At 42.5% G+C, this 14,763-nt stretch overlaps 1 protein-coding gene across 1 annotated transcript in view; it reads right to left on the minus strand.

Annotated features, from left to right (window-relative positions):
- Positions 1 to 14,763, minus strand: part of CNTN5 (contactin 5) — a 780,450-nt gene that overhangs the window by 30,343 nt on the left and 735,344 nt on the right. The window contains exons 19-20 of the mRNA XM_077484405.1: positions 5,412 to 5,598; positions 2,036 to 2,148 (exon numbers count right to left, since the gene is read on the minus strand). Coding sequence (XP_077340531.1) covers positions 2,036 to 2,148; positions 5,412 to 5,598 — 300 coding nt within the window. The remainder of the gene's footprint in view (positions 1 to 2,035; positions 2,149 to 5,411; positions 5,599 to 14,763) is intronic.

The following is a 14,763-nucleotide window of genomic DNA, read 5'->3' on the forward strand; positions in this document are numbered from 1 at the left end:
AAATCATCCAAAAAAAGTATGTGATAATAAATGGCTTCATGTGATCACTATCCTTAAATAAAAGACAGGTTTTTGGCACGATCAGTCATATTTTCAATATTAAAGTGGTGTTTCCACCCCAAAAAAAAAAATTGAATTTTTTTTTACTCACCTCTAACTGGCTGTTGCTAGGCGGTCCCCCAAAGTCTGCCTCCTTTAGTGCCTGGGCTCTTGACGTCACTTCCCCTCGGCGCAGGAAGGGCTCAGCTCTGCCCCCTCCCTCTTGTCCATCATCTGGGACACGTGACAGGTCCCAGATGATTGCACGGCCAATTACGGAGGACAGCACCACTCACGCATGCGCAGTGGGTGCCGGTTGTGAAGCCACAGCCGGGCGCCCACGGTTAGAATGCCGGCACCGCTGAACGGAGGGGGAGACGAGCGGGGCTTCGATCCCCCGCATCGCTGGACCCTGGGGCAGGTAAGGTTTCCGATGATTATTAAAAGTCAGCAGCTGCAGTATTTGTAGCTGCTGACTTTTAACTTTTTTTTTAAGTGGGAAAATTCCAAAATTTCACAATTTCTGCCAGGGTATGCAAACTTTTGAGTACAACTGCAGTAAAGCATGTTTGTTATACTCACTGTGGAACCTAAGCAGTTTATCCTTCGCATTGTATAAAAAGGCTGTTTGATTCCGTCTTCTCTGATCTTCCTCTTCTTCCACTGTCCTTAATAGATCTCCAGATAGTACAGAGCTAGGGGACAAGCTGCACATGCTCGGTTTGGTGTGTATTGCTAGAGATTTATTTTTTTCTAGGGACAGTGCATGTGATCAGCACAGGGCCAATCAGCACTGTCCAGGCAGAGGGTTATGCCTTGTACACACGGTCGGACATTCCGACCACAAAATCAGTCGGATTTTTTCCGACTCCTTTTTTCCCAAACTTGTGTTGCATACACACGGTCTGACAAAATCCGATCGTTCGGAACGTGGTGACGTTTGTTGCATACGACAAGACTAAGTAGAGGCTAGTAGCCAATAGCTTTGGTCTCGTAATTTGATCTGAGCATGCGTTGCGCTTTGTCTGTGGGGATTCTCTATAAACGATCGGAAGAAGTCCGATCTGATTTTTTTGACGGAAAATTTTAGATCCTGTTCTCAAATTTTTTCCGTCAAAATTTTCAGCGGAAAAAGTCAGATAGAGCCCACACACGATCAGATTTTCTGACAATATCCAATCCAATTGGACCTTTTCCGTCTGAATTTCTGACCGTGTGTACAGGGCATAAGGGTCTTGCAGCCTCATAGGACAGACATAGGAGAATGTAAACTCCTCCTACAAGCTTTAACCAGACACTGATAGAAGTCGCAAGACTCCTATATACTGCTGATGAGAAAAGGTATTTAGCAGTTATAATTGCATTTCCATGTTCTGTGTACTGTGGGAGACCAGATATAGTGAATGCCGGGTCCTGGGTTTAGCGCTTTAACTTGTCTAATAAAAACTGCCTCTTGTGCTACATCACTTTTCTCTGTTTTTTAACCCCAAATTCCTAGACATAGCCTAAATACCAACCAAGTCGCTCTCTTCGGTCCACCTAAGACCTCCTGCTCTCTAGTTCCCTTGCCCCTTCCTCCCATGCTCACCTCCAGGATTTCCCCAGAGCTTCTCCCATCCTTTGGAATTCCCTAACCCAATCTGTCCGACTGTCCCCTAATCTATGCATCTTTAGACGATCCATGAAAACCCCTCTCTTCAAAGAAGCCTATCCTGCTTCTAACTAACACTGTTTTTACTTCCTCAATCATCCCCCACAGTTATTACCTTTTGTATCAACTGACCCTTCCTTTTTAGATTGTAAGCTCTGAGGAGCAGGGCCCTCTGATTCCTCTTGTACCAAATTGTAATGTAACTGTAATGTCTGCCTTTATTTTGTTAAGTGCTGCGCAAACTGTTGGCGCTATATAAATCCTGTATAATAATAATAATAATATGAACGGGAAAAAAAAAGACAGATTGAGTAGAATGCAGCCTGAGAGGGAGCGTGCTCTGACCTTGTATCCCATGACATCTGACTCGTTGGCTAATGATCGGACTGCTTCCCAGCCCAAGGAAACATGGGAGCCGTTCCGTATCCACTTCACAATGCTCGGAGCCTGACTGGGAGCTGGATGGAGATAAAAAAAAAAATAACAAAAAAAAAATGTACTTTATAACCAAATGAAATGTAAATACATATTCCAATTCCTGCCCAGAGAATTGCTCCCTATCTGCTAGTCCTGCCAGCACAGCTGGAAGCTGATAAACCATTGCGTGCTCCAGCGGTGTCATTTTAATAGTGACTCTACTTGGCTGAACTTATACTTAGCTTATAAAGCGGAATCCTTTTATCTCTGGTGTGTGTCACCAATGCTTAGCCCTGTTTTGTAGGAATAAAATATCAATATGTTCTGAAGAGAGCATTTTGCACTCACAATTTTACAGTTCAGTACATGGGCTTCCAGTTAACACTCTGATTCATAAATCCGGCATGTTGAGTCAAAGCAGTCTGCGCTGTATTGTCTCAGAAAAGAATAAATCAGGTAAAAAATAGAATATAGAAAGAAATAGAAAATGCAGAATGCCAGTCTGCACTTAAAAACAGATATTTCTATTAAAGTATAAAAACTACAGTGCCTTGTCGTGGACTCTATTTACTAATTAGGTGACTTCAGAAGGCCATTGGTTCCACTAGATTTTAGTTAGGGGTATCAGGGTAAAGGGGGCTGAATACAAACGCACGCCACACTTTTCACATATTTATTTGTAAAAAAAAATTGAAAACCATTTATCATTTTCCTTCCACTTCACAATTATGTGCCGCTTTTTGTTAGTCTATCACATAAAATCCCAATAAAATACATTTATGTTTTTGGTTGTAACATGACAAAATGTGGAACATTCCAAGGGGTATGAATACTTTTTCAAGGCACTGTAAAGTCAATTTTTTTTTTTTTTTTTTTAAAAGAGCGGAGAGGGATCAGGACACCCTTTATGTTTTTATTACTGTCTGTTGGGTTTTTTACTAAAGGAAAATCCACTTTGCACTGCATAGTGCACTTGGAAGTAAAGTCGCTGTAGATCCGAGGGGGACATGCAAAGAAAATAAAAAACAGCATTTTAGCTTCCACATGATTGGATGATAAAATCAGCAGAAACTTCACTTTCAAGTTCACTTGCAGCGTAAAGTGGATTTGCCTTTCGTAAATAACCCCCTCTGTGTCATATTGGATTTATCTTCTCTATTTGTCCTATTTACTATTATCATTGGAAGTAAAAGAAAATCCAAAATGTTGGGTTGTTCCCAGAAAAAAAGGGGACATCTTCCAATGGGGAAACAAGTTCTGGTGACCAAGGGATTCCTCTAATTTGCAGGGATTTCTCCTTACTTCCTGTTTTGGATATGGGATAGGAAGTGAAGGGAAATCTCCCCAAAGAGACACGGATGGAAAAAAAAACTGACAGAGGTTATAATGCAACACATTGATGTGAAAAGCGTCATAGATTATAACGGTAACTAGTTTTCATTTGCCTTTAGCACACTGTGATCCTGCATTGTAGCACACCTAAGACATAATGATGTGAACAGGCCCTAGGACCCCAATATAAAGTGGAACTAAAAATTTGCTGCACTTACCTCACTTCCAGCGACTTAATATTCACAAGCTGTTATTGCTAATATCTTCATTCTATCATTTTTTGTGTTTGGTGTCTTTGGCCTGAGATGATCTGATTCCTGCGCAATGCGCACAGGGGAGTCAATTCCTCCTGGCTCCGAGTTATAGTGACATTGTACACTGAGATGCACATCTTTAGAAACTTGCTAGAAGGCAGTTAAGAAACCTTTATTGCAGAAGAGATATGCATATGGTCTCTCCTGCAATTAAAGCCTCCTCTCCTTCTAAAGATACCCCTTAGAAAAGTCCCTTAGCAATAACTCTAGGAAGGAGAAACACTGGGATACCAATAGCAATGTACCAGGCCGGGCCTACCTCAGCCTTTGTGTAACACGGGGTTAACACCAGTGCATTCACCCAGATCCTGCTCTCAGGTCTGTACTCACAAGTCCCTGGGTACTTGGATGCCTCTATCAAAAGTCAGACATACAGTTGTTCAGTGGACTTGTTAGACTGGATCCTGGGTGAAAGCCCCTTTTCTTAGCTTGAATATGACCCATGGTGATAGGGTAGCTAGAGCCTTGATGAGCTCTTGATAGAGGTGCTGGGCTGCCTGGGAGGGCTATAGCCCTTCAGGCTGGGTGCTTCTCCTACTAGACAAGAGCCCTGACTGATCCAGCCCCAGACTTTATGTTCTCTCCAGCCACCTTCTGAGCACGACCTCATAAATATTCAGATTTCTCACTTAGTGCCGGTTCAGACTTATGTGCTACAAACTTTAAATTAAATTTAAATTTAAAGCAGTACATAGTGGAAATTCGCATTGTGATTTCTGCTTGCCATGTGCAATTTCAATGCAAATTTACTGCAAATTTGTGAGGGGAGTGGTCATATCTGCAATTTTATTTCTATAAATCTAGGAATTTTTTTATTTTTTTTGGAGTGATGTGAATACGACTGCGATTTCCATCTGGTCCCATAGAAGTCTAAATTCGCACCGCACTAAACTCACACAAGACCCTTTTTTGAGCTCAAATATGTGAACAACCTTCATTGGAAATAATGTTTTTTTAGATGACATGCAAATTTATGCTTTTCAGATCGCATCCGATCCATATAGAATTTGCATAAGTGTGGACCGGCACTGTTCTGGAGCTTTCCAGAAAGCAGGGAGAAGCAATCAAATGTGCAGACTGTGGGACCCTGATCAGCCCAAACCAATCTGCAGCTGCTCCACAAAGCACAAAAATAACTAAATTTAACTAACAGCCTAGCACCTAACTAGGAGTGTGCTACACAAATGCAGTTGCTTCAGAGCTTAGTAAATAAGGTGAAGCTTCACTTTGCAAAGAATACCCAAATACATGCAAGGGAAAAAAAACAGCATTTTTGCTTGCACATGATTGGATGATGAAGTCAGTAGAGCTCCCACTCATTTACTAAGCTCTGGAGCAACTGCACCTGCAGAATGTAGTCTATTTGCCTTTTGTAAATCAACCCTATGGTGTCACTCCTTCCCCCCTTGCTGCCTATGAGCTGTGATTGACACCATAAGTGTGAAATACCAACCGCAAATACGAAGTGGCGCCAGGAATGAAACCTGAGTGCTCAGGAGATTGAAGATTTGAAGGAGGCTAAGGACTTTTTTGGGTTAAGAATACATATATGAATAATTTTTTTTTTTTTAAAACCAGGTATGATTGAAGATCGGGACTATCAGTTGGCCAAGAAATAGGTGCAGAGAGTGATGAAATGGAAACAACAGGGCACTTACGAGATTTCTTGGTGCTTCCACGTACGGCCGCGCTAGGAGGTCCGTATCCGGCTTTGTTGAACGCTCTCACGGTGATGTGATATAATGTATTTCCTTCCAGCTCTGTCAGGATGATAGAAGACTCATTTCCAGCTGTTTTCACTTTTTCTGCAGCCTCTTCCTGCTCCATATCATTCCAGTAACTAACCTGCCAACAGTGACCACACACAAGATTAATTTTGGCAGCCGTGAAGTTTTCACTTTATTTCTTTATTGGCTGTTTGAAGGCTCTGGCCTCCCTACGGTGAAGAGGAGCTCATGTAAAAAAAAAAAAAAAACGGAACGGGTTATTTCAAACATCAGGGATTTTTAGGATGAGTTTAACGCCTGAGTGTTATCGGCTCACCCGCCCAGCTGCCTGGAGTCAGTATGTCACTGCGTTGCGCACGGGTTCATTGATATTCTGAGGCTCAGACTTGGCGTTACATAGTCTGGCTGCTTAGACAAAACACGGAAACAAACTATGCTTAAGGCTCTATGGAATAGAGAAGGAAGGTGTTGATGACCCCAAGATTTTAATGCAAACCTGCCATGTCTAGTTGGAGCCATATGGTTTATAGTGAAAGGATACAAACTGTCACTTAAAGGCATAATCTATTGCAAAAATGTATTAAAGTCCAAATAAAGGCAACTGGACATGGCTTATGATAAATGAAATGTTATCATAGCACAGCTCTAGCACAGGATAAGATGAAATTGTTCCATAAAATATGGGACCCATTTATTGCATATCTGACAAATGACTCCAGGACACTTGCAACTTAAATCTACTCTAGAGAAATGGGCCTGAGGGTGCGGGACCACATCACCCCCCCCCCCCCCACCCTTCTTCAACTTTCCCCCTTTCTGACTTTTCTTGTTTACCCTCCCCCCCTTTATAATTACAACTATCAGTTCTCAATTGCGAAATGATCTGTAGCAATATTGTTATCATTCACTCCTGACAGAGCTCGGCCCACACGGGCTATGTTAGGTGATACCTGCCTGGTGGGAGGACACAGATTTCCCCAAAAAGTAGTTGGGGGACTGGGTTGCCTCAGTGGGTGGGGATTATGCGGGAGATTTGGATAGAAAATGAGTTACGGACCATGATTACATACAAAGTTAAAAATGTATAGCAGACTATGATACATATGCCATATATAACTTAACAAGCAAAATGTAGTCAACACTGGAAGGTAATGATGGTCTAGGTATGACACGAGAGGAGGAACTCCCAAGTAAATCAGAAGACTATATGTATAGTTCTTTGTACAAGTTGTATTTTATAATGTAAAGTCGAGACCTTTGTTCAATACGTTGTAAACCTTTAACCCCCCTGACGGTATTCCCGAGTCTGGCTCGGGGTGGAATTTTTGTACCATTAGCGGTAACCCCGAGCCAGACTCGGGACCGCATCGCTGGATCCAGGAGGAGGTTTACTTACCTTCTCCCTCGGATCCAGCGTTGTCTCCCCGCTGTACGAGCGAGCCGTGCCTCGCTCGATCTATCACGGAGCCGGTCTCCGTGCCCTGCGAGCGTTGCGACGCACGGGGACGGTGATCGGCGCCAAATCCAAAAAGTGAAACACACAGTATACATACAGTATAATGTAATCTTACAGATTACATTGCTGTATGTAAATATTTCACATCCCCTTTGTCCCTAGTGGTCTGTCCAGTGCCCTGCATGCAGTTTTATATAATAAAAACTGTTCTTTATGCCTGGAAACTGGAGATTGTCCATAGCAACCAAAACTGTCATTTTACATCAAAAATGGTTTTAGACCAGCTAGAAAACAGCGATAATAAATTGGAATCACTCGCAGAATTAAGCGATAGTGATTTGTGGGGAGATCCGTCATCAAATACTGAAAAGTAATGACAGTGACAATTCTGCAACTGAGCAAATTTCAGTGTTTTTGATTTGATTACATTATTGAATAATTTTTATTATTGTTATATTATTATTTGGTATAATTATTTATAGTTATTTTTTTATATTATAATTTATGATTTCATTTTTCAAACTTTATCATACCCGGGATGTCTGCTAGACTCTGGTTTGGACAGATTTAAGAGAGTTATTCCTAAGAATTACAGGACTACAATATAAAACACCAAATTTTCATGCAAAATAATGGTACCGCTTTTAGCACCTAAAATCCGAAATAATCGTACCGCCAGGGAGGTTAATAAAAATTATTGAAAACTAAAGGCAACTGGAACATTAACCCTTGCAGTGGGGCTGTGCCAGCACTGCAAGGGTTAATGGCTCTTTTAGTTCTAGGGGAACAATAAGACTGCTTTCACACTGAAAGCGCCGGCCGTTAGAGCTAAAGTGCTGCTAAGCGGGGCGCTTTTAACTCCAAAAAAAGGGTTAAAAACTCCAGTTTTTCGATACTTTCAAAGAGCTTTTCAGGCGCTGCCCCTTCATTCCAATTGGCAGGGCATTCTGGGACTGCTAAATACGGCGCTCTTAACCCACCCCAAATATGCTGCTTGCAGGACTTTTCAGAACGTCCCGCAAGCGCACTGCCCCACTGTGAAAAGCCACTTTGGAATGAATGGGAGGTGGTTTTTCAAAGAGGTCTTAAAGGAAGTTTATGTACCTGACCTTATAGACCCCATTCACCCCTGAGCGTTTTGTAGCTTGAAGCATAAAGCTACCAAACGCTGGACGGAAAAAAAAAATATTCTCTATAGAGATGGTTCACATCTCCACTCCAAAATGCCTGAAGCTCAAACAAGTTCTGGAACTTTTTTTTCAGACAGATTTAGGCGTTTTTCTGCTTTTTACATAGATGACCTTTTGACCTGTACAAAATCAGGGCAAAATGCATCAAAATCATGGAAAAAATTACAGTAAAATCGTGCGACTTTCTGCATTGTCCTCTCCCCCCATGCTCTGGCGGTCCAAAGGTCCTGTCATAGGGTTGCCATCTCATCCCTTCAAACCCAAACACATATGAATTACACAGGTTCTGAGACTAATTTATTTCAGATAAGGCACCAAGTGAGTGCAATTACCACCTTAATCCACCACAGAACCTGTGTGATTAATATGTGTTCAGTTTTAAAGGGATGAGGTGGCAACCCTACCTGACGTCATCAAGATCAAAGCAGGGACCCTGCACTGGACGTATTAATGCTGGGTCATGGAGGAGCACCATCTGCTGTGGGAGCAGGGGATTAGGTAAGTATAATTATTCCCTTACTTGGACCCAACCTGGCAGTGACCGGCCCCCTCAGCCCCCCTGTTTTACTTACCTGAGCCCTGAAACTTGACCCAGCGGGGACACGCTGTCTTTCTGCCTTGGGTTCTCGGCTCTTGATTGGATAGATTGATAGCAGCGCAGCCATTGGCTCTTGCTGCTGTCAATCAAATCCAATGATGCAGGGCAGGGGCCGAGTTATACATTCGGCGGCTATGGACACAAGGTAACCCCCTCAGGGTGCGCTGCTCCTAGGGGGTTATCTGATGTGAGGAGGAGCCACGAGAGCCGCCGGGGACCCCAGAAGACGAGGTTGGGCTCCACTCTTTGCAAAACGAGCTGCACAGTGGAGGTAAGTATGATATGTTTGTTATTTAAAAATTAATTAATTTAATTAATTAAAATTAATTAAATCGCACAGCAACCGCGATCAGTGCATCGTAAGTACAATGTATAGGCTCCTGCAGACTCTTCCTGCAGCCCCAGGTCCGTACAGAAACAAGGACTTTTGGTTTCAGGGCTAGAGCAAGTAAACAATGGACTACAAATGTGATAACTTCTTCCTCCATTGAGATCTATGAGCCCTTCCACCATGGTGGCAGATGGGACTTGTAGTCTTTCCATTCACAGATCCCTGGAAACAGATGATGCAGCTGTGCAGACACAGCCACACACAGCCATGTGTATGCAGAGAAGAACCCCATCATTCAGGTAAGTGGGGGTGGTTTGAGGGTGGGGGGCTGTGGATGGTGACCCTTTCTAAATATGGGTGTAACGTGAAAAAAGGTCAGATCATAGACAAGCCAAAAACCAAGCGAAAATTCTTGTCGATCGTCAGGGCATTCGTTTTTTTGCATCATTAGTGCGCCAGCTGAAAAAAACAATTTCCGTGGCAAAAAAATAAAAAATGTGTAGATTCTTTCAGAAATCCAGTGTGCTCAGAACTTCCCTTCCTTTGCTGTGTTTTTATCAGCTGTATTGTTGCCAGTTCTCTCTGTGAACTACAGAACACCCCTGCCTAGGTTATGGATCAGAGAGGAGAAGGAAGTGTTCTGTAGTCTTAATACATTTTATCCTATGGTGACAACGATGCTCATTCATTCATCACAGTACAGGGAGTGAGCGTTGTCACTTTAGGATAGGAAGCATGTCACTGACAGGATTACCAGATGAGAATAAGGCTCCATGCAGTTTTTTTTAGCTAACAAAGGCTGGAAACAAAAACTCTGCATAAAAAATGCTGGTAATAGCTTTTTGTAGTAGTGTTTTAGGAGTATTTAAGAGCGTTAGCGTTTTATTAGCTTTTTACAGTAAGGCTTCATGCACACTAGCGTTTTTTTAAGCTCATTGAAGCTGTTATTAGCATTTTTTTTTCTGCTCTTAGAAGCTAAATAGTGTTATCCTATGTCATGCTATGTGTCCACGTACACTATTTTAGGCTATTAACATTTTTTGAGCTTTAGTGTCTAGGAGCAGAAAATAAAATGTTTTTGTAGAGTTTCAAATGCTCCTAAACGCTGCTAAACGCTTGTACACGCTTCTAAATGCTACTCATAGTGTTTTTTGAGCTTTTTTTCCTTTTACTGCAAAAATGCCAATAAAACACTACTGCTCCTAAACACTCTTAGCCCTTGTACACACGGCCGGAGAATCTGACGGAATGTGTCCTATCGGACCGTGTTGTCGGATAATCCGACTGTGTGTGGTCTGCATCGGACTGATTCCGTCGGAATATCCGTCGGACCCAATTTTCCAACTTGTTGGAAATATTTCCCGACCAACTGGTTCGATCGGACATACTCCGATCATGTGTAGAGAATTTTGATTGGACAAAATGCCACGCATGCTCAGATCAAATTCCTACATCAAAGCTATTGGCTACTAGCCTGAATGTAGTCCCATCGTAACGAAATTACATCATCACGTTCTGAATGATAGGATTTTTCTACAACTTAGTCCGACCGTGTGTATGCAACAGTTTCGGACAAGATCCGTCGGACAAAATCCGACGGATTTGGTTGTCGAAATCTCCGACCGTGTGTACAGGGGCTTAAATGCTCCTTAATGTACATGGGACATCTTACAATCCCCCCTGAACGATTTAACGTGGCAGATAGTAAACAGTGTTTAAAAACGTCAGTTTTGCCGAGTTTCCATGCCGCGTTTGCGTTTAGGAACATTTTTAACCACTTCCAGACCGCCACACACCGATATACGTCCTAAATTTGAAATGGAATATCATTGTTATGGCAGCAGCTAGCTGCCATAACCCTAGTATCCTCTTCTTCAGTGAGTGGTCTGGTCTTCGATAATAGTGGTCTCTGCGGCAGATTCGCTGTGAGATATTTTTTATCGGTGGCGGGAGTGGTTCCCCTCCCGCCCTGCTCCGGTGCCCTCCACCGCTTATCGTAGCCGTTGGTAGCAGCGGAGGCGATCAGATTGTCTCCCTTGCTGGGTATGGAGACAAGTGAGGGAAGATGGCCCCCACCCGTCTCCATATCATTGCAGGGCAGAAATAACGTCATAACGTCACTTCCACCCATAGCTCTTAAAGGGCCATATTTTTTTTTTTAAATGACAACATTTTTTTTTTATTTATTCAATTTTTGTGTAAATATGAGATCTCAAGTCTTTTTTACCCCAGATCTCACATTTAAGAGGTCCTGTCATGCTTTTTTCTATTACAGGGTTTTTTTTTTTTTTGTTTTGTTTAAAGAACATTGTAAAAAAAATTAAATAAAAGGTAAAATAAGTTAAAAAAAAATAAAAATGTAAATGCGCCCCATCCCGCCGAGCTTGCATGCAGAAGCAAACGCATACGTGAGTAGCATCCGCATATGTAAATGGTGTTCAAACCACACATGTGAGGTATCGCGTCGATCGGTAGAGCGAGAGCAATAATTCTAGCCCTAGACCTTCTCTGTAACTCAAAACATGCAACCTGTAGAATTTTTTAAACATTGCCTATGGAGATTTTTAAGGGTAAAAGCTTCTCACCATTCCACGAGCGGGAGCAATTTTGAAGCGTGACATGTTGGGTATCAATTTACATTGGCTAACGTTACTGTTGTCTTATTTTTTTATTCAAAAAAGTGTATTTTTTCCAAATAAAGTGCACCGCTGAGCAAATACGGTGTGACAGAAAGTTTTGCAACGACTGCCATTTTATTCTCTAGGGTGCTAGAAAAAAAAATGTATAATGTTAAGTAAGTAATTTTCTAGCAAAAAAAAAAACAACTGTTTATAACTTGTAAACAACAAATCTCAAAAAGAGGCTTGGTCCTTAAGTGCTTAAAAATGTTTAGTTTTTTTTCAAATAGTCAAAAATGGATCTCCATTAAAAATGTCTGTAGACGAAACGCGGCTAATTGCGAGTTACTGCATTTACACACGTTTACAAGCTGTTACAGGCATTTTGTGTTTCAAATGCCTCTGAACATTGGTCCTGAATGCATTTTTTTGCTTTCCAAAAAATGCTTCTAAACTCAACTGCCTAGACACTTAACCACTTAAGCCCCGGACCATTTTGCAGCTAAAGGACCAAGCTAAAGGACCAAGCCCCTTTTTGCAATTCGCCACTGCGTCGCTTTAACTGACAATTGCACGGACGTGCGACGTGGCTCCCAAACAAAATGCAATATTTTTTACTTTTTGCTATAATAAATATCCCCCAAAAATATATAAAAAAACATTTTTTTTCCTCAGTTTAGGCCGATACGTATTCTTCAACATATTTTTGGTAAAAAAAAATCGCAATAAGCGTTTATTGATTGGTTTGCGCAAAAGTTATAGCGTCTACAAAATAGGGCATAGTTATTAATAATTTTTTTTTTACTAGCAATGGCAGCGATCAGTGATTTTTATTGACTGCTACATTATGGAGGACACGTCGGACAATTTTGACACATTTTTGGGACCATTGGCATTAATACAGTGATGAGTGTGATTAAAAATGCACTGTCTACTGTAAAAATGTCACAGGCAGTGAAGGGGTTAAGCACTAGGGGGCAGTGTAGGGGTTAAGTGTGTGAGTGTGTGTTTTTTTTAACTGTAGGGGGTGTGGCTTGGCGTGTGACATCACTGATATAACAGGGAACAGACGATAAGTGACAGCCTCACTAGGAAGAATGAGGCGAGGTTTGTTTACTCTTACCTCTCCTCGTTCTTCAGCTCTGTGACCCAATCGCGGGACACCAGCGGCGATCGGGTCCCGTGGCCATGGTCACGGAGCTCAGGACCGGGTCGTGAGTGTGGCGGCGGCGGCGTGCGACCCATGGCTGGGCACTTAAAGGGCAACATACCTGTACGTGCTTGTGCCCAGCCGTGCCATTCTGCCGACGTATATCGGCGTGAGGCGGTCCTTAAGCGGTTTAAGAGCCTCTTTTTCAAATTCGGTGTTTACAAGTTAGAAACACGTTTTTTTGCTAGAAATTTACTTAGAACCCCCAAACATTATACATTTTTTTTTCTAACATACTAGAGAATAAAATTGCGGTCATTGCAATACTTTTGTTGCTCTGCATTTGCGCAACAAAAGTTTTTTGCAAAAAATTCACTTTTTTGAATGAAAAAAATAAGACAACAGTAAAATCAGCCCAACTTTTATTTTAATATTGTGAAAGATAATGTTACGCCGAGTAAATTGATACCCAACATGTCATGCGCCCACTCGTGGAATGGCGTCAAACTTTTACCCTTAAAAATCTCCATAGGTGACGTTTAAAAATGTCTACAGGTTGCATGTTTTGAGTTACAGAGGAGGTCTAGGGCTAGAATTATTGCTCTGGCTCTAACAATCGCGGTGATACCTCACATGTGTGGTTTGACCACCGTTTTCATATGTGGGCGCTACTCACATATGCATTCGCTTGAAAAAAAAAGTCACTTTTATTCTTATTACAAGGAATGTAAACATTCCTTGTAATAGAATAAAGCATGGCAGGTCCTCTTAAATATGAGATCTGGGGTCAAAAAGTCCTCAGATCTCATATTTGGACTTAAATGCAATAAAAGAAAAAAAAATTTAAAAAAAATTGTCATTTGAAATAATGACAACAAAAAAATGTGCCTTTAAGACGTATGGGCGGAAGTGAAGTTTTGACGTCGCTTCCGACCTGCTATGGTTTTGAGAAGGGTGGGAGCCATCTTCCTATCACTCGTCTCCATACACAGCCACGGACAGGTCCCGATTGCCTCCGCCCCTGCCGACGGCTCCAGTAAGCGACGGAGGATGTGGGAGAGTGGCGGGGGAGGGGGTGGGCCAATAGCAGTGATCTTGCGGCGAATTTGTACCCATTCACACAACATACCTAAAAAAAACAAACAACAAAAAAAACTTTCTTGCCTTTCAAGGCCCTTTCACATGGGCGATCCGATCAGGGCTGCCTGTCAGGTTTTTAGGCGGACGTGATCGGAAGGTCCTTGCATTCCTAAGGACCAGACTTGTGTCCGTTTACATCTACCTACTTCCAGGTCTGATCAGGCCTGCTAAAAAAATGGAGGAGGACGGCATCCTCTTACATTTGGGCGGACCGGATCGAAGACAGCTGGGTGTAAAATGTACAGCACAGTCAATGTACTCCCGGCCACCCATAGAGCAGAGCGGGCTCTGTCCGTGTCCACCCTGCAGATACTGAGAGGACACAAATCTGTCATCCGCCCGCTCTGCTCCAATCAGCAGGGAATCAGTGGACAGATCCCCTGCTGACCAGAACAGAAGGCGCCTGTTTCAAAGGGCCCTTAGATGTTTCTTAGGACAAGGTGTTATGGTTGACTGCAAGAACTTATGAACAAGTTACCATGAATCTGTCCCAATAGAAGGGCCTAGGTTGGGACGAGCTCCTTTTTATTAACCCCTTCCCACCCACACTATAGCCGTATGACGGCTACAGCGCAGGCTTGCTTTGCCAGGAGCGTGTACTTAGACGCCTTTCCGTGATCACACTTCCCGTGCGCTCTGTGATCGCCAAGTCCTTCGGACTCAGTTGATGACAAATCAGGGTAAAGGGCCACTCACAGCGGCCCTTTACCACGTAATCAGCTGTATCCAATGACAGCTGATGTCAACACAAGCCAGTTATTGGCTTTTCTTTCCTCACATTGACAGCGTGAGGACAGAAA

Source organism: Lithobates pipiens, unplaced genomic scaffold (genome assembly GCF_037356315.1).
Source record: "Lithobates pipiens isolate NorthernLeopardFrog02 unplaced genomic scaffold, aLitPip1_a1.2 Scaffold_16, whole genome shotgun sequence".
Taxonomy (NCBI): Eukaryota; Metazoa; Chordata; class Amphibia; order Anura; family Ranidae; genus Lithobates; species Lithobates pipiens.